At 36.1% G+C, this 20,777-nt stretch overlaps 1 protein-coding gene across 1 annotated transcript; it reads right to left on the reverse strand.

The window, feature by feature from the left end:
* Positions 1-2,498: 2,498 nt before the first annotated feature.
* Positions 2,499-2,948, reverse strand: LOC126622666 (uncharacterized mitochondrial protein AtMg00810-like). The gene has a single exon (XM_050291416.1). The coding sequence runs from the start codon at positions 2,946-2,948 to the stop codon at positions 2,499-2,501; it is 450 nt and encodes a 149-aa protein (XP_050147373.1).
* Between the last annotated feature and the right edge of the window lie 17,829 nt (positions 2,949-20,777).

Consider the following 20,777-nt stretch of genomic DNA (forward strand, 5'->3'; position numbering starts at 1 on the left):
CACAATCTGTTAGGTTGTGCTGAAAATGGCTATGAACTTCCCTCATATGAGAAGCAAATGGATGGGAAGCAATTGCTTGTAGCTCAGGATCTTATTTGCAGAGATGCAAAAGCCCTGAGATTAATTCAAAGTACAGTGAATGACAAATTTTTTTTCAAGATTGCAAATCAGAAGACATTTAACTAAGCTTGGGATGTGTTGAAGCAGGAATACAAAGGCGATTCTCAGGTGATGGTAGTGAAATTACAAGGTATTCGTCATGATTTTGAGTATGCTAGAATGAGTAATGTTGAATCTCTGTTTGATTATTTGACTAGGTTGTTGCTTTGGGCATATTACCAAAGATTGTAGGAGTAAAATGGTCCAGCTGGTTCATTATATCAAGGAGGGGGGAGAAGGCACTAGTATGTTCTTTGTTTGCGATTCCGCAACACCTGTCAAGAATGAACATGTTTGGTATATAGATAATGGATACAGCAATCACAGGACTTTACATGAGTCAATGTTGATTGATGAAGACAGAAATGTGACTACATGGTTTTTTTTTTTGTTTTTTTGAACAAGCGATATTATCTATACACTAAGGTGGAGGGAAGGTGTGCTTATCTTCACAATGGGCTAACAAAAATGATGTTCAAATTCACCATTGGCAAGAATCAAATCTAAGACCTCTCACTTACAAGCAAGGTTCTAAAAACGTTAGGCTCTAGTCGAGCAGCAAGCTGGAGCCTAGGGCCTAGGCGCCTAGGCAGGGTCTAAGCACCTTGGTGGACGAGGTGGATTTAAGTAATTGTATTTTGTCATAAAATATACAATTACTTAGATAAGCGCCTTAGTGGACTAGGTGGATTTTCATAATTTATGCGCCTTGGTGGACTTGGTGGACAATAATTGTATTTCGTCATAAATAAGTGTCCCGTTTACACTTAAAATATATATAATTTCATCATAAACTACAAAATAGAATGAAATATATATTATGAAGTATTGGAACATAGTGTAAACATAGGGAACAAGTATATAATGTGTTTTCATTTGACTATTAAGCAAGTCTCTTACAATTTATTGAAAAAAATAAAATACAAAATGAAAGTTATTTATTTTATGGAATTGTCATATTTTGTAGGTTTTTGGTCCCATTAACAAGTGGTGACTATCCACACACCATGCGATCAATTGTTGGGAAAACATTGCCCAAATTCACAAAAGAACAATCCAAGTTGCAAACGGATCATTTGATTTTCTTGGTACTTCTTGCCCTAGTTTAACTTCTTAATTACATTAATTATATTCCAATATTTACACCAATTGTATTCTAATGTTTGTAAATATTATGGCAGCTAAGCTTAATGGAGCACTTATTGGTCCACAGGTAAATATCACATTTATCATTTTGAGCTATTTGCATTTGAAGGATTAGTTTTTTTCCCCAACATTTACGTATTATCTTCAAATGGTGTTGCAGGCTGCTTCAGATTGGTTATATGTATATCCAAAAGGAATTCACGATCTTGTGCTCTACACAAAGGAAAAATATTATGATCCACTCATTTATATTACTAAGAATGGTATGTAATATATACTTTTAACCCTGATTAATTGCAAAAGTTTCACATATTTTTAGTGGTGTAAAATGAAACTACATGTTTTCTTTTAGTTTTAGAGGAAGAAACTATTTTTTTTTGTATAATAATATGTGCATAGGTGTATTAGAGTTTAATAATCCAGAACTATCACTTGAAGAGGCCCTTCATGATACTCATAACTCAGAGGAAGTTATGAAGGTATGAAGATATCTGAGATCGAGAGAAAAGAGAGAGAGAGAGAGAGAGAGAGAGAGAGAGAGAGAGAAAGCTAATCCAATATTGTGCAAGTCAGAATTACAAGCTCCTATCTAACTACCTAACTAATTCCTCTTTATAGTAGGCTTCCTAGTACTAGAATTACAACATTACCCTTTATCATAATCCCACTTATTTCTAACTAACTTGATCCATTTTTCCACCTTATAACACCTAATATCACATATATGCTATTGCCATTACTCCCTCCTCAAACTAAGCATGGCATTGCCAGGCTTAGGTTGCTGCCCTAATGTTGATGATGTCAAACCAAGATGTCTGCAATGCTTGATAAACACAGGACTGTGCAAACCTTTGGTAAACACATCTGCAACTTGATCTTGTTAGAATATAATGCACACTAATATCTCCCTTTTGCACTTTCTCACGCACATAATGATAATATGTGTCAAGATGCTTAATCTTTGAGTGAAATACAGGATTGGAACTCAAAGCTAAGGCTGACAGATTGTCACAATGCAGTGCAGGTGGCTTTGATAAAACTTGATAAGTATCTTTGAGCACAGATCGAACCCAAAACACATCTGCTGCACAATGAGCTAATGCTTTGTACTCGGCCTCTGTGGAGCTTCTTAAAATGGTTGATTGGTTCTTAGATTGCCATGAGATCAGATTAGACCCCAGATATACAACAAATCATGATATAGATCTTCTGGTATTGATATATGCAGCCCAATCAGAGTCTGAATATGCAACAATCTGAAAATCGGAGCTCTTTATATAGTGTAGGCCATGATCAATAGTCCCCTCATATCTGAGTATTCTTTTCACTAGATAATAATGACCATCTGTGGGTTGAGTCATATATTGACATACCATGTTGACAGAGTGTGCAGGATCAGGTCTAGTAAAAGTAAGGTACTCGAGAGCACCATCAATGCTCCTATAATGACTTGGATCAGACATCAAACTGCCTTCATCTGCAAGTAACTGAGTATGAGGTTTGGAAGGAGTTGAAGTTGGCTTGCAATTTTCCATTCCAGCTTTCTTTAACATATCCTTGGCATATTTAGATTGATGTATGAACAAAGAACCATCACTATTGTATTGTACATGCAGCCCCAAGAAATAAGAGAGTGGTCCCATGTCTTTAAGATCAAATACCTATGCCACGTTATTAATTACTTCATGGACTTTAACTGAACTGGATCCAGTGAGGATTATATCATCTACATAGAACAAAAGTAGAATAATGTCATCATTATCAACTTTGACAAACAAACTGGTATCTGAAAGTGATGTTTGAAAACCAAGAGCTGGAAGATAACTGGTAAACTTTGAATTCCATGCCCTTGCAGCTTGTTTCAACCCATATAGTGATTTGATCAGCTTGCAAACATGATCTGGATGTTCAAGATCGACAAAACCTTGGGGCTGTTTCATAAACACTTCATCTTCAAGATCACCATGCAAAAATGCATTCTTAATGTCTAGCTGTCTCAATGACTAACTAAATTATGCTGCCAATGCCAATATAAGTCGAACTGTGGTATGTCTAACCACTGGACTAAACGTCTCAGAATAATCGGGACCTCGTTCTTGAGTATACCCCTGTGCAACCAAGCGAGCTTTAAACCTTGATACAGACCCATCTGGATTCTTTTTTCACCTTATACACCCACTTACTCCCAATAATAGCTCTATTTGATGGAGGTGGTACCAAGACCCATGTTCCCTGTGCTTTTAAAGCATCAAATTCCTCCTGCATAGCTTGTTGCCATTCCACTTTATTGGAAGCACATTTAAAAGTCTTAGGCTCTTCTATATCAGTAATATTAGCCAAGAAGGAAAAACCAACAGAAGACTGATCTAATATTTGATTGTCAAAGATTGAATCCATGAGTTGTAGTGATGATAACTCAGGTAGTAATGCTAGAAAATTGGCATGGTTCTTCCTTTGGATTGCACCTGTTTGAAGTCTAGTTTGTACACCATGATGTCTTAGCTCAGATGAAATTGAACTAGAAGAATTAGAAAAGGGAAGAACTACCTGTAGTTGTGCAGGATCTAGGACAAGAAGCAAGGGAGGTGTATCATGATGAATGGAAAGAGTATAGCCAGGAGGTGATTCTGAATCTGGTGTTGAAGATTGATATGTTGATGAACTGTTATGAACCTGAGTACTTGATGTTGGTGAACTGATGGCATCCTGAGAGCAATGTTGAAACTGACCATTTACTCCAGATACTTGTGGTCCAGACTATGTTGAACCATGCATTGCTTCTGTACTTGTGGTCGATTGATTCTGTGACACTGGAGTGGAACAATAACTGGTGTGAAATGATGAGATTCTTTACTATGAGATACTGTCACTTATTGTGGTTTATACAATTTACTAGGAAATCTAGACTCATCAAATACCACATGTATAGAAATTATATATTTCCTTGTATGTAAGTTGAAACATATCACACCCTTATATGCCATTGAATATCCTAGAAACACACACATAGCAGACCTGGGCTAGAGCTTATTTGCATTATAGGGTCTTAACCAAGGAAAACTGCAGACCCAAAAATCTTCAATAACTTCAAATCTGGAGCCTTTTTATACAACAAGAAATAAGGTGAACTTATGGACAATGTTTTGCAATGCATTCAGTTAATCAGAAACACTGAATGTGCACAAGCAAAATACCAGAATTCAGATTGTAAACCAGCAGCATTAAGCAAAGTGATTGTAGTTTCAACTATGTGTCTATGTTTTCTCTCAGCCAATCCATTCTGTTGTGGAGTGTAAGGGCATGAAATTAGCTGGTTAACACCCTTACTTGCAAGAAAAGAAGTAAAACTCTTGCTAGTATATTCCCCTCCCACATCTGTTTGTAAAGCTTTAATGTGTATCCCAAACTGTATAAGAACAAAATTGTAGAATTTCACAAAAATTGCAAAGACATCTAATTTATTGCACATGGGAAAAATCCACACATATCTAGTATATTCATCAATCAGTGTTACATAATATCTATATCCCTTTATGGATTTTACAGGAGCTGGACCCCAAATATCAGTATGGATCTTGTCAAAAGGAGATGTACATTTAGCTGATCTAGATGGAAATGGAACTCTAGATATCTTTCCTTGAATACACGGGATACAGACACTATCACTACTGTGTACAGAAACTGAAATATTGGATTGTTGTAACATTGATGACAATATCTCAGAGGAATGAAGCCCCAACCTCTGATGCCAAACATCAAACTTTATTGTTTTACCTACTTATGCCACTGGATTCCTTGAACTACATTTCAACCCTTTTCCATACTTGACCACTGGAATCTAGAACAATTCTTCAGGCTTACTCTTTCCTTAATACACTATTTCCCTTGTCCTCTTGTCCTGCACAAAAAAAAAAAATCAATCTCATCACATATAAACCAGCTTTTATTATCAACACATAATTCCTTCACAGATAATAAACTTCTAGCAATGTGTGGAATATGTAAAACTTTATTAAGAATAAGAGAATGAGTATCAGTTTGCAATGTAGTCGAACCAATACTCTATATTGACAAACCAGTACCATTTTCGATTGTTATCTTCTCAAGACCATCAAATGGTGTAGCTTGAGACAAGGAACCAATATCAGCCGTCATGTGGTGCGATGCACCAGAATCAACAATCCATGAGTCTTGAGGAATGAATTGTGCAGTCTGTTGAGGAATGAATTGTACAGTCTGTTGAGCATTCATAACAGTCATTAAAGGCTTCTATCTTTAAATATTTCAACTTTATCATCTCTAAACATTAAGAAATATTCATGTTGTAGCATTTGACCTACACTTAGCAAGTTTTTATCTAAATCAGGAACAAGCATAACCTCTTTGATATGCCTTGTACTATTTTTAGTTTCAATCACCAAGGTTTCCATCCCTCGACAATATGTCCCTAGCCTCTGACCGAAAGTGTGGTCGAATGTCTCGGTAAGGATGTGAAAGCCTGCATCTTCGGGGGGATCCATATACTTGGTGTGTCCAAGTGAAGCTGGGAGGCGGACTCCTGAAGCAACGACTAACCCTTCTCCACCATAGTCTCCTGTGAAAAAACATGGATTATTAATAAAAAAAACAATTTGAAATAATTAGTATAAATCTTTAATGCCTAGGAAATCACTTACATGAAAGGACTCGGTCAACTCATCCCAGGCTAAACATAAACGTCAGCAAAGACGTCGATCTCCGGGAATTTTGAACCCTCATGAAATAGAAAAAGATAAGCAAAATGTTAGTACGAAAACATAAACAAAAATTATTAGCGACATTTTAAAATTTGAAATGAAAGTTGTAATATATACCTTCCGCGCATCTCCATCCTATATGAGAAAGGCTTTGAAACCGAATGGTGAAGAAGAGTCTTCTTCCAGATTGCCCTTATTTGTCTTCGCCTTCTTCTGTTATACGCAAAGTAAACATATTAGTTGTAATATTTAAAGAACATAAAAAAAATCATAATAAACATTAGTAAAAAATTTAAGAAGTAACATGAAATAAGTCCTAATTAAAAACGCACCACATAGCCCGGCTCCTGAAAATAACCGCAAAGCCAAACCCAACTATCTTGTCGGTCTTCAAGCTCATTTGGGCAACCTTCCTCGAGAGTGACCTGCGGATCACCAAACATCTCGAAATACTGGTGCAAGTCACTCTTCCACTGCTAGTAGCGTTCGGAGTAAAGCCAATTGAGGTACGCCAACATGTCCTCGTTGATGTCATCCAAATTGTAGTTTCTCTACAATGTAACAAATATTATGAAAGTATTAGTAATAAAAGACATTAATAAATATAAATATATAAATTTTACATGAAAAGCATTAAAAAGGCAAAAATACTTACCGACAAATGATTGCGCACCGTGTTCTTCACCTTCTCCGGCATCGCCTTCCAAGACTTCCACCGCATAGGGCAAAAGGTATGCACGACGTTCCCAATGTCGTGGGCCAATGCACTATGCTACTCCACTGTTGGTAATGGCCGATGTCGCTCATCATATCCAATTGTGATACGACCGTTAGTCACTCGGGTGACCTTCGTTGTCTTCAATTGCCGACAAGGTTCCCCCAGTGTTTTTCTTGGCTGCAAGGAAATGAAAAATTAACGTTAACCCAAAACTAATAACAAATCATACTAAATTTTGGCATAACCTCCCTATAATTAAAATATTTCCCAAAACATTGAAAATAATATAAACAATATACGTATCCAACACAATGATCACAATAGTTTAATAATAGATTCGGAACGATGACAACAATAAACAATATATATATATATGATAACTTTTTAATCCTTAAAGGACATAACTTAACAAAATGAACCTAAAATAACAAAACTAAGTTAACATGGGAATGAGGGAGTAAATTAGGATAGTATACTTGGCTGTGTACCCGAGGCATTGGTTGTGGATCCCGATTGCGACATCTGGTCTGGAGTGTGGGGGCACCGGTGAGTAGGCCTGGCAAACGGGTCGTGACTATCGTGTTCGTGTCGTTTTTGTGTAACACCTGTTTATCTTAACGGGTCGTGTCGTGTCACACCTGTTATCTTAACAGGTCCTTAACAGGTCAGGTCACTTTAGGGTCGTGTCGTGTCACACCTGTTATCTTAACAGGTCCTTGACAGGTCGGGTCACTTTAAAGTGACCTGACCCGTTATGACCCGTTAAAAAAAAAAAAAATTTCTAAAATTTGCACACTTTGGCACATAAATATTACTTCAAAACATTAAAACACATAATTTAATATATATATATATATATATATATATATATATATTATAATTATTTTAGTTTTTAGGGGTATAAAATTGTTAAATTAATATATATAATTATTATAGTTTATTCATATTATCAGTAAGTATAACATAAGATTTTGTGGTATCCACTAGTGTAATTTTTTAAATTGAAGATCGAATTCATTCATTGTATTCATATAGGGTCAAGGAGTGTAGCTGTAAAAAATCATCAAAATCGGAATTAAAATAACCATTAAATCATGATTTTTCGTTTTATAACCGTCGAAACGTTTTGTTCGGTTACTTAATCTCTGAATGTTTGTTTTTTGCAATTTTTGGCGTATACAATCTCGAAGTATATACAAACATGTTTGACGTTTGGATCGTTGAAACTAGTTTCGTAGAATGCGTATCCCATCAAAACAATAGATTCACTAACACTTAAGAGTGTATTCATACTTTCATTAAGTATAACATAAGATTTTGTGGTACCTACTAGTGTAAATATTTTAAATTGAAGATCGAATTCATTCATTGTATTCATATAGGGTCAAGGAGTGTAGCTTTAAAAAATCATCAAAATCGGAGTTATAATAACCGTTAAATCGTGATTTTTCGTTTTATAACCGTCGAAAAGTTTTGTTCGGTTACTTGATCTCTGAATGTTTTTTTTTTTTTTGCGATTCTTTAATGATGCGATCTCGAAGCATATACAAGCAAGTTTGACGGTTGGATCGTTGAAATTAGTTTCGAATAATTCGTATCACATCAAGTTCAATGGTATATATATATATATATATATTAAGTAGATTTAAATCTATTTATTTTGTACGTATAATTATTATAGTTTTTAGGGGTATAAAATTTAATTTAAAATTATATATATATATAATTTAATTTATATAATGCATTAACCATTTAATGTGTTTTACAAAAAAAGTTACAAATAAATTGCATTCATCTCGATCCGAACTATAATAGCTTTCACTTTCGTCACTATTATCATTTTTAGTGTCTCATTCTTCATCATCAATAGGTACGTCACCATTGTCGTTTATGCGCATTAGACCATCGTATCGTGGAAGATTACCGAGGTCAATTGTGATCAAATGAATTGGTATTTCGATTGAAGATACTCATTCTATCTGAAATGGTTCTTGGATAAGATTAGTATATCGGAGTGTTTTGAACACCAATTTCCATCGAAGATTCTAGACATTGGTCAGCAACATTGTCGATGTCGTTATCAATAAGGTTTTCTTCTGGTATAGCATACGCGTTCCTAAGATCCATCTTCTGAACAACTCTCCTACCCCTCTGGGCTTTAGGGTCATCTAGATACACAATTTGTTTTGCCATATTTGCTAAGATGTAAAGGTCGTCATCGTACCAAGTTTTGGTAGTGTTCACTGATAGTAATCCATGATCTCTTTTCACACTTCCCTGTCTATTTGGGTTTGTATCAGACCATCGACACTTAAATAGGATCACTTGACACCGGTCTTTGTAAAGCAATTGCACAACACTTGTTAGTTTGCCATAGAATTCAATGTTTGTACTTTCGCCTCCACTTGGGACATGAACACCGCTGCTTTGCATACACAACTTGTCATCTCATGCACCCGCTAAGAACTTGACACCGTTGACATGGCAACCCGAGTACAATTCAACTTGAATTGGTCATATAATTCTTCACTATAAGCCGGGGAATTCGATGCTTTCAATTGATTCACCTAATATTAGACAAACATTTAAATTTGTTAGTTCCAACAAAATAATTGGTACTATATATATGTCCAATACAAAACACTTGAAACTTAAATATTTGAGAAACCACCGCGAAAACAATTCACGGTGTTTCTTGACATACAAATGTGAAGGATGTGCCTGCTTTATCATATCTTCATGCTCGTCTACGTATAACAATGTCTTGTTAAAATTGTTGAGTATGAACCAATGTGCTACCTCCATGTCTCGTCATAATTGTCGAGCGATTTGGGCAAAAACTGAAAGTTTCTCCCTTCTCACACCCTCATCATTATTGCGAGAAGGACGATTGAAAGTTGTCTCAACATCCTTTAAATACATTCCACAAAATGTAAGCACCTCATGGTTGGGTTAAAACTTGAACTTTGGCTCAAGAAGGAGTTGGCCCAAAAGAAGCTCTGGAAAAGGGAAAAGCTCGAAGCCCAACCAAAGCCCAGAAGGCAGAAAAGGCCTTTCCCGACTAGGTGCAGATCATTTGCACCACTTGCTCACCTGCCTAGAGACCAAGTGGTACAGACCAGCCAACTAATCAGCCCAAAAGCACTTTACAATGGCAATACAAGTAAATAGCTGATGAGTCATTACCCTTCAAGCTGCATTCAGGCAAGATTACTGTTACAGGAGGCCAAGCCGAAGTGTCTATAAAAGAAGAAAGAGAAATCAGAACTAAAGACACTCAATCAAACAAACAAATACAAGCACAAACTCTGCTCAAAACCAGATTTGCCTTCAAATGAAGCTGTAGTCAGCCCAAGCCTTCATCCCTTTTGGGATAAACCTTCACCTAAAGCCTTTGTAATAGCTCTGCTACCTTGTCCTAAGCTTGCTGTAGTATCGATTTCTTTCTGTAAACTCATCTCCCTACCCCCCCTTTCTAAAGCTCTCAAACCCCTTGATAAACCATAAAGATAGGAAGTTGCAAGACGATCAGCCTTGCCCGACCCTCTTTGTTTTTGTCTTTTCATTCATTAGCCTAGCACTATGTTGTATACTTCCAGTTGTATTCAAGTTATTTCTAGAAGATGATGATTAAAAGACTCTCTCAGTTATTGAATCCAATTTGAATATGTCTTCACAGTTCAAACCAGATCTAAGTTCTAAGCTCTCGGGCATATAAGATTGATCATTCAAAAGTCCTTGGCCTCAAGGCATAAAAAAGAACCTTATGTGGACTTCACCCATCCACGACAAGCTTTGATAACAAGAAGTCCGAAGTTACTTAGGGCGCAAGTAATCGACCTATCTCTTAGTTTTATTTCTATTATATTATGATTATAGTAGAACGTTTGAATATAGAAGGAATTCTGATGGGAAGCCTTAAGGCCTATATCTAAGGCCCTACAAAGGCACATATTTGAGTTCATTCTGCTCTGCGAGCTTGGATAATCAGAAGTATAATGGTTATAACACTTCTACAAACAATAAAACAGACATCGTATATTTGAGTACTGGGTTAGTTCTTGATCGGAAGCCTCAAGGCTTACACCTAAGGCCCCACAAAGGCACCTGTCATAACTAACACAGCCTCTCGAGTACATGTACAACTAAAATTCAACATCCATTTTACATCTGCCATGCTAAAGATGGCAGTGGCACGCCTGAGCACTTAAAAAGTTAATCTTGATTGTGAGCCTCAAAGCCTATACCTAAGGCCCCACAAAGGCATCTTTCAAAGTTAACTCTGTCCTTCTCTTTCTGCCTTGCCCGACAAGCCCGCCAGTAAAGCAGAAGCCCGACAGAAAGCATCAACCGGCGCCAACCTCTCGGGGAGCTATGTGCTCGTCGGCTAGGAGACATCCCCGACAGAAATTCCAGCCACGAACACCTCATATGCCACCCAAGCTTGTATAATTGATCATTTGGGCTTCGCTTTGTTTCGTACACTTTCCTTCAAGTCTCCGAGAAGCCTGCCAAAATAAAACGATACGATACAAATTTTACTAATCGTAAGATATTGATTAAAAAATATGACGAGGAATAAATACCTTTCTATTGGATACATCCATCGAAAGTTGTCTAGTCCAACAAGCAATGCCTCATCCAGTAAGTGAACCATCGCGTAGATCATACTTGTGAAGAAAGCCGGAGGAAATATAATCTCAAACTTGCATAGAACTTGCACAATGTCATGGCGCAACTGATTAACATCCGTCTTTCGCAATGTTCTTGATGTCAATTGAGAAAAAAAACTGGACAACAACATAATTGGTTTCACCACATCATCTGCCAAGAGATGTCTAATACCAACAGGAAGTAGGCATTGCAGAACCACATGGCAGTCATAACTTTTTAGGCCAGCTAATTTACCCATGTCAATGTTCACGTAATGCGCGATATTTGAAGCATACCCATCGAGAAACTTTACAGACAACAAAAACTTTAAAAATTATTTTTTGTCATTCAGTTTCACAAAAAAAAAAAAAAAAAAAAAAAAAACTCAAGATCCCTTATGGCTTTATCATTGTCCCTATTCATCCATAAACCTCGTTGTATTCCCAATTGTTCCAAATCAAGACGAGCTTTGATCGTGTCCTTCGTCTTGCCCTCAATATCTAGAATTGTGCTAACCAATGTGTCAAATACATTTTTCTCAACATGCATAACATCAAGGTTGTGACTCAATTTTAGTTTTGACCAATACGGGAGCTCAAAAAACATAGACTTGTATGCCCAGTTCATAAGTGTAGAAGGTATGGTCCTACTGACATTTGTCCCGAACAGAGCAAAATCCTACCAGTTAAGCTATTCCAAAATCTAATCACCCGACCAGGATCCTCAGTTATCAATAGAGTCATCATCATTAATCTTTTTTTTCATACATTTCCATGGCGGCAAATTATACAAAAATACAAAAATCGGCCAAGTATTGTGGTGTTGGTTTAGAACCCCGAACGAATTGAATTCGTCAGTGGCAAGTCCCAATCTAATGTTCCAAGGATTAGCAACAAAACCAGGGAACATTCGATCAAACTCTTTCCATGCTTCTTCATCAGCAGGATGCCTCAGGACATCGTCATCTACCCACTTTTCGTTATGCCATCTCATGTCGGTGGCAGTATGTGTTGACATATATAACCGCTGCAACCTACGCTTCAAAGGTAAATAATGCATGACTTTTTGTGGAATCTTCATCAATCTATTCTGAGATGACATTTTGAACCTCGACTCATTGCATATAGGACATTTATCCAATGCTTCATTCTCCTTATAGAATAGTACACAATTGTTTTTGCAAGCGTGAATTTTTTTCATAACCCAATCAGAGACCATTCAACACCTTTTGAGCGTTTCTATGGTCTTTCAGCAAACAATTGTCCTTTGGTAGCATTCTCTTGATAAACCCCCAAAAAATAATCAAAACACTGGTTCAACATACGATACTTTATTTTTCCGTGCATTAGTTCCACAATAGTTGTGAGAATGGAAAATCCCTCACACCTTGGGTATAACTCTTGGTTGGCATTTTTTTAATAATTTTTCATATTCTTCAATTCTCCCTATCCATTGGTGTAGGCACGTCATCTTCCACTTCCTGATTGGTATTTGTCGACGCAAATGGAAAAACGTCATTTAAGATTTCCATGACTTGTTCATTAGGATCCATATTAGGTTCAACATGGCCCACTGTTGTCACGTTTGAAGACGAAGCATTGTGTAATTGTTTCCTGTGATGGTTCCAAATATTATAGGTCTTCACCATTCGATTCCTTACTAAATGAAATCGAACATTTTCAAAAGTTTCCCTTAACGTGTTGTTACACCCCTACAAGGATACCGGATTCTAGTTGCACCCATGTTGTGTGTACGTGCAAAGAATAAAATCCTCAATTCGTCCAAGTATTTGTTGGCGCATCAGTTCGGGTTATGCATCCACGTTTTGTCCATCATTCCTGCCACCACAATAACAGTGCAACAATCACAACAACATCTACATGATTTTCTCACCTTATGCCTCCGGTAAGGGCCCCATCCCATTCAGGAATGCAAAATTATGTCTTCGAATTAGATTTTAATGTGGAGAAATTTTGACAACATCTTTGTACAGTTCTTCAAGTGCACGACATAAATATGAAATACCTATGTGCCACCCGAAGAACGTACGGAGATGACACCAAAATTCCCATGATCGAAACCTAATCCTAACCGTAAACTACGCCGCGTAACTTTGCATTCCCAAACTGTCCAAATAATGGAACAATTCAAGCACGACATCCAACTAATCCTCAAACGGGAAACTAAGCCCCAGTTTGGGGTTGAGGTGATTTTAAAAAAAGCTCCTATGAAAAAAAGCTGGGAGTGTTTTTGGTGTTTAGTAAACTTAAAAAAAAAGGCTTATTTTGGAAGCTGCTGTGAGAATAAGCTGAAATCAAAGGAAAAAGCTGAAGCTGTAATTTGTAGCTTTGGAAAACTGGCTTTTTTTCAAAGCACATAGAACTACAGTGCTCCTTTAATGAAAAGATCCACTATCAGACTGCTTTTTTTTCCAAAAGCACTTTTACAAAAAAGTTTACCAAACACTGCTGATTTATTTCACAACCGCTTATTCTCACAGAACAGCCGCTTATTCTCATAGCAGCTTTTTTTCAAAGCACAGCAATACCAAACCAGCCCTAAGTTTTACTAAATAAAACAAGTACAAAGTTAATTACAATTAACTTTGTACATCACAACACATATTTGTATGTCAAATACAAATTTGTACATATACAATTCAACATTAAACATAATAATAACATAAAAATCAATATAATTTAGCAACTTAATATAAAAAAATTTCACAACATAATTTCAATATACTTTAACTAATTCATATATTTTTTAAATAAAATTAAAAGAATACCTTCCAAATCGTTATCCACCGAATGCTAGTCACACACAATATCCCTATACACAACGAATTTCACGGTGCTAGTATGAAGTGATATTGATAATTTTAAATGAAAATAAGAAAAAATAAAACCCTTACCAAACACAACGAAATACGTCGATCAACCTAGAGATTTAGATGGACAAAGTTTTAGAGGAAGAAATTGAGAGAAAATGGGACCGACGAATCCCAAATTGAAGAAAAACGAAGGGAAAAATTGCAGGGGAGAAATCTACATAAAACTGCAGTTTTCTCCTTCTGCAACTAACGTCAGGTTATCAAGATTACTTTTGGAAGAACCACTTTGTGCGACAAACACATAATTCGTTGCTGAAGTTTCCTTGGGCAAGTATCCTTTTTTTTTTTTTTGCAAAATTCTCTTTTTCATTTTTTTTATAATTTAATAATGTAATCTATTTGCGCGACGAACACTATATTCGTCTCGCAAGTTACTTTTTTTTTTCTGTTTTCTTTCTTAATGTAAATTTGTTTTTATCCAATTAAAATTATCAAACCAAATTATATATTACCAAAACATTTATTAAAACTAATTTATTAACTAAAATATATATTATAACTAATGTCAACTTGTGCGTGCTCTGCAGCCCTCTGTACATCTAACTTCCACTCCTGAAACTACTTCTTGAAAAGCTTGTCGACATACTTCCGTTGCTTCTCATCAGTTTCATCAACATCCCAAACAAAATGTAATTGCAATAAAATTAAATTAAATATTGCAAAAATGTTATTTTTAAACAAAACAATTACACATTCTTTAATATAAACTTATCGATAACTGCTGCACCATGAAGTTCTTCACGTCCACAGACACCATTTTCCAACATTTAAACTCGACACAACATTTCTCCCGCACCAATCCCCCTATATCGCAAATAAGTTCGCCGTAAGCTTCAGCTGAACTTTTGTTAGCAAACGAGCGCAAACGCTTACGTCAGTACCTCTATAATGTCACCACAGCTTTCTTCATTTTGTTTCCTACCACAAAAATTTAAAATGTAATAGCCTATTAAAACAATAATTTCAACCATATCAAATGTAAAACAATTAACTCAACAATAATTTTTTTTTTACCTTTCTCTTCACGAGAACCTTCTCCTTCCCAACCTTTCGTTGACTCTAAAGCCGAATAGGCCATCGTTTGATATAAAACCTTTGCAAAATAAGGTTCTAAAATTGGGTTTATATAAAACTCGACACATTTTGAGCGACGAATACTTGGTTGCGCTAGGTTGTTATAACTGCCCGCTGTAAATGCAAGCATTTAATGTGTGACTGACAGTCTGACCGTGTTAAGAACCCTTTGCGTGACGAATAGTAGTAGTCGTCATGCTAAGTGGTCTTGCGCGACGACAGACGATTACAGTTCTCCATCAACTTCATCAACTCTTCGTTCATATCATCATCAAGAGTATACTAACACTGTTACACATATATGCAAATAATTAATTCCAACATATAACAAAACAAAATTCACAAAATTAATTATTGATCCATCAACAACATACTTACTAATAATTCATCCATCACCACCTTCTTGACATTGTCGGGCACATATGTCCAAGAACGCCACTTAGCAGTAGGACAATTATTCCCCATGGCTACTACAATCGCATGCGCGAACTCCACATGTTGTCTCAAATCATACGGGTTGACGGGCACGCTCTCATCCCATTTTTTATCCTCCATCACAGCACGAACATAACTGTGAAGAATAAGGTTAGCATAAGGGCATATTTATAGGAAGGTTAGGGACTTTGCACGACGAATGCTGTGTCACACAAACATCTACACTAAATACAACATTGATTCCTCTAACAGTGACTTGCGTGACGAATCCTTCGTCACGTAAAGATTCACCCTTCGTCATGCATGTTTTTTGCACCAAAAATTTACCCGCGGTTTTTCTAATAGACGCGACAAGTGTATTGTTTTCGTCTAGCAAAGTTTATTTACGCAACAAAGTTATGCGTCGCGCAAAGCTGACATTTCTTGTGCGACTAAAATCCTCTTCCATCACGCAAAACTATCTTGCGCAACGATTTTTTCGTTGTCGCGCAAACGTTTGTCGTGCAAGTAGTTTTTTCTACTAGTGAGGTATATTGATGTGGCCATTTCCATCATAACTGCTTACATATTTTGTAGTAAACTTTTCTCTCCATTGTATGTCTCTACAGGTTTTTTATCTACATGCAATTGGCTTGCGACAAGCCTTTTCAACACCAGTCTTCAGAGGGAACTTAACCTCAAGGTAATAACGATGCTGAAAAATGCTTGGACTCGGAAGTTATTTGATCAGTTTATATAACTGATATAGCTTCCAAATGATTTCCTTAATTTCTGATCTGTATGAGAGACCGCTGCTACTTATGATAGAGATTTGCATTATCATTATCGCTAATTTCTTTATAATTGATAGAATCACAAATTTGTTACAATAGGATTCGCAGTTCTCCGCGTACACTTCAGGTTGGCAAACTGTACTGGTGACTCTAATGTCCCCACAGTATAAAGCATCAATGGTTGCAAAGGATGCTACCGTTAAAGGTATGGAGGTAATCTTTTAACTAAACCACGCCGTTGCTTTCTTCGTAGCATATTAGATCTTGGTATCCCTGCTTTTTCATGCGAATGTTAATGGACTGTCACCTATTTGCATATTTGAAATATGATCTATTGTATAAATAACATGGTAAATTGGTATGGTGATATGGATAATCATGACAGTGCTCTTATATTTTGCAGTCGTCGTTACGTTGGAACATTAAAGAAGGGAGGGACGTTGAATTAAGAAAAATGATTAAAGAATTGTTATTTTACAGGTTCATAGGTTATTTATCACTGTCATATTCCCCAAAGTTCATGTTTTGGACTGTTTAAATTGTTCGAGTTAACTGTAGTTGTGATCTTGTCAAATTTGGCCCATATTATATGGATTCAAAGGGAACAACAAGATTTACAAAAGTAAATGACCATAATCGAGACTAGGCAAAGTAATCTCGTCTGAATAGATAAAATCGAGATTTAAGAGCTTTATGAAAATTTGATATTTGTTGTTTGTACCATACTTCATCACTCACGAAACTAGCGAGCACCAGTTAGAAGCACACGAGTTCCTCTCCAAGAGACCAATCACAACGTAAAACGTGTCAACACCAGAATAAAACTCCTAGAGTCCCATATCAATCGCGAAAGGGAGCCGAAGACTCTCCTCAACTATACAAGGAGGTTATTCTCCTACAATTAATTCCTAATGTCATTATTGTACTTCAACTCGTAATTAGAACTCACTCATAATGATTGTGCTTTGTGAAGTCTAGTTTTATTGTTTGGCTTCCCTTGTTAAATGTAATCAATTGTACCACACATGTTCTCCTTAGATTTAGGGTTAAATTGCAACTTTTAGGATCATGCTGCTGGAAATATCACTTCAAGAGCTTAACTTCTCTCATCAAAGGTTTGTTCATTCATATGTATTTCATGTCATTATTTCCAGTTCATTCTGTCTAGTGGTTCTGTGTCGTCAAAACTTGTCGTTGCTATCACGCGAGCTGAGCACACACTTTAAGACAACCCACATGAGCCATCTGACTGCTTTTTACCGAAAATGGTTTTTCAGCCTTAGATCTTTCTAGTTTTCTTTTACACATGACACGTGCTTTTTCTTCTCCCTCGTCTTGTCTAAAACAAAGCCCACTATAAAAATTTAATCTAGGGTTTTTTCAACTTGGCTAGGAGATTTATATTTTCTGATTATCCAGATCATTGCATATTAGGGTAGCATTGTTTTCATGATTTTGATCTTTGTTTTAGGGAATTTTCTAGTTTTAAATCTTTGAGCTGACCGATTTTTGGATTCACATTAGTTTCATCTTTCAAGTGTTTGACTGCTAAAACTGACTAGCCATCAACTTCATCATAACATCATTTCCATAAGTTGATTTGATTTCGGTGCCATAAGATGAAGAGCTCAAAAGGAGCTGCCACTTCGTGAAGACCGAAGGAATCCATCTCGTGAAAGGGAAGGTTGCACAAAGGTACAAGTTGCTCCATAGATTAGGAACTAGGAATTGAGCTTGTGTGGTTATATTGTAAGAATCTTGATTTCACTAGTGGATTGGACTCAGTGGAGAGTCCCCTACTTTTAACCCTAGAGGTGATTTTTCTCCGGCCAAAAACATCTTGTGTGTACTATTGCCTTCCCTGGATTTATTTCTTACATCTTGTATATGATACATGATCATCTTGACTTGCATATAGACTTGTCCATGTATCTAAGCTTATCAAGGTTTGCATTTATACTAGACTGGACCTCAGTTAACTAGGGACATTTCTATAAACCTAGTTTTTAAATTGATTATTTCCGCTGATGGTTAACTGACAAGCGTGATCTTAGTTGACAAGGGTTGATGACTAGCCAGTCAAGCATATATAGAATTTTAATTATAGGATATTCCATTTGGAACCAATTTCATGCTTGAACGTGTGTATTGTGTAAACTCTTCACCATTAATAAGAACTCATTTACCCTCGTGGCTGTAACCCAACTTACGGTGAACCAGGTACATCTTCTGTTTACTTTCCTGTCTCTATATCTTTACATATTAGCCTCACTAGGTGACTGGAGTAACTTTGCCAAGGTGACGAATTTGACACTTTACGTCGTTTAAAAGTCTCACTTATTTTGTGCATCAACATTTTTTGTAAATAGTCTCTTACAAGCAATTGAGCCCACGTGATGCCATGAGTTTTAAAACTGTGTTAAACAGGTGGAATATATTAAAATCTATTAGCATCTTTATGTTCAACAAAGAATTAAAAATAGGTGTTTATAATACATAGCTAAAGTTTTAAAACTCTTAAATTCTTCTTTCTAAGTAAATTTGACAAATATGTACAATACAATCTTTGACCAATTCAAGCGTACACTTTTTCTTTTCTTCTATCAGAATTGTCATGTAACCCAAAGTCATATGCAAAGTCAACTAACTGAAAACATTTGTGTTCAGTTGTGCAAAAAGTTGAGTACGCTTTAATTGAAAAAATAATCATTAATACAATTAAGATGGGAAAGATGATTCTCCTGAGGAGTAAGAAATATTTTGAATTCAACAAGAAGATATTGACAAGGTTTTACATACATACCTGCAAGCTCAAAGCTATAGTATCATCTCCAATGTGGTTTTTATTTGTGGTCTAGCTTATTATTGTCCTTATTAACAAAGGAAAACTAATGAAAATGACTTGAAAACTTTGAGCTTTAAAGATAAGGACAAAATAACGGTAAAATGAATAGTACCAGGATTGACTTTTTAGTGTAAAATTGTGGTTTTTTTGTTAAAGTGAACAGTATCAGGAGTTTTTTGTTAAAGTTCCCTATTAACAATTACTACTATGTCGAACTGAGTTTCCTTACAGTAGGACCTATTAAAATGATAACTTATTACAATGTGAAATTTATTCCTAAACCCAAATAGGGACCAAAACTTTTTATGACTACAAATAAGTTATTCCTTTATGGCTTATTATACAAAATAGTCTCTGAGATTTGCATGATCAATAGAAATGGTCCCTGAGATTGAAAATCGATAGAAATGGTCTTTGAGATGGTCCACCATCCATGATTTTGGTCATTCCGTTAAAAACTCTTTGGGCAATTTTCAAAGCTTCATAACTCAATCGATGTTAAGCAAATTCGACCCATAATATATCAAAATGAAGATAAGAAAGTGCAGAAAAAGATTATACCTATGTCGAAGCCCAATGATTGCCGGAGATGGCCGGAAAATAGCTTGAAAGGTGACTAGTCCGCGGAAAAACTGAAAAACTCGCTGAAAACTAGGTAAACTTTAAACGTTCCTAACTTCTTCAATACTCAACGAAATCGAGTGATTCAAAAACAAAAAGCATACGTCCCAATGAGACGAAGAGAATGGAATCTTTCTTGATTGCTAAATGGCAGTGGTTTGGCCGAAAAACTGCTCAAAAGTGGCTAACTCGAAAATGGTTAGCCAATTTTGAGCCATTGTCCGACCAAAACACGGTCATTTAGCCTTCAAAAAAGGTAACATTCTCTTTATCTCATCAATAAGTATGATTTGGATTTTTGAATCACTCAATTTCGTTGAGTATTGAAGAAGTTATGAACGTTTAAAGTTTGCCCAGTTTCCGGCGAGTTTTCCAGTTTTCTCGCAGACGAGTCACCTTGCAGGCTATTTTCCAGCCATCTCCGGCAACCATTGGGCTTCCAAATAGGTATAATATTATTCTACACTTTCCTATCTTCATTTTTATATATTATGGGTCACATTTGGTTAAGAAACGATTGAGTTACAAAGCTTTGAACATTGCCCAAAGAGTTTTTAAAGGAAGGACCAAAAGCATGGATGATAGACAATCTCAGAGACTATTTCTATTGATTTTCAATCTCAGTGATCATTTCTATTGATTTTCAATCTCAGAGACCATTTCTATTGATCATGCAAATCTCATGGACTATTTTGTATAAGAACCCTTCCTTTATAGAGAGGGT

The sequence above is a fragment of the Malus sylvestris genome, chromosome 5 (genome assembly GCF_916048215.2).
Source record: "Malus sylvestris chromosome 5, drMalSylv7.2, whole genome shotgun sequence".
NCBI lineage: Eukaryota > Viridiplantae > Streptophyta > Magnoliopsida > Rosales > Rosaceae > Malus > Malus sylvestris.

Bases quoted from the DNA above. Each gene is read 5' to 3' on its own strand.
- LOC126622666 (XM_050291416.1), bottom strand. From the start codon at position 2,948: ATGGGACCACTCTCTTATTTCTTGGGGCTGCATGTACAATACAATAGT.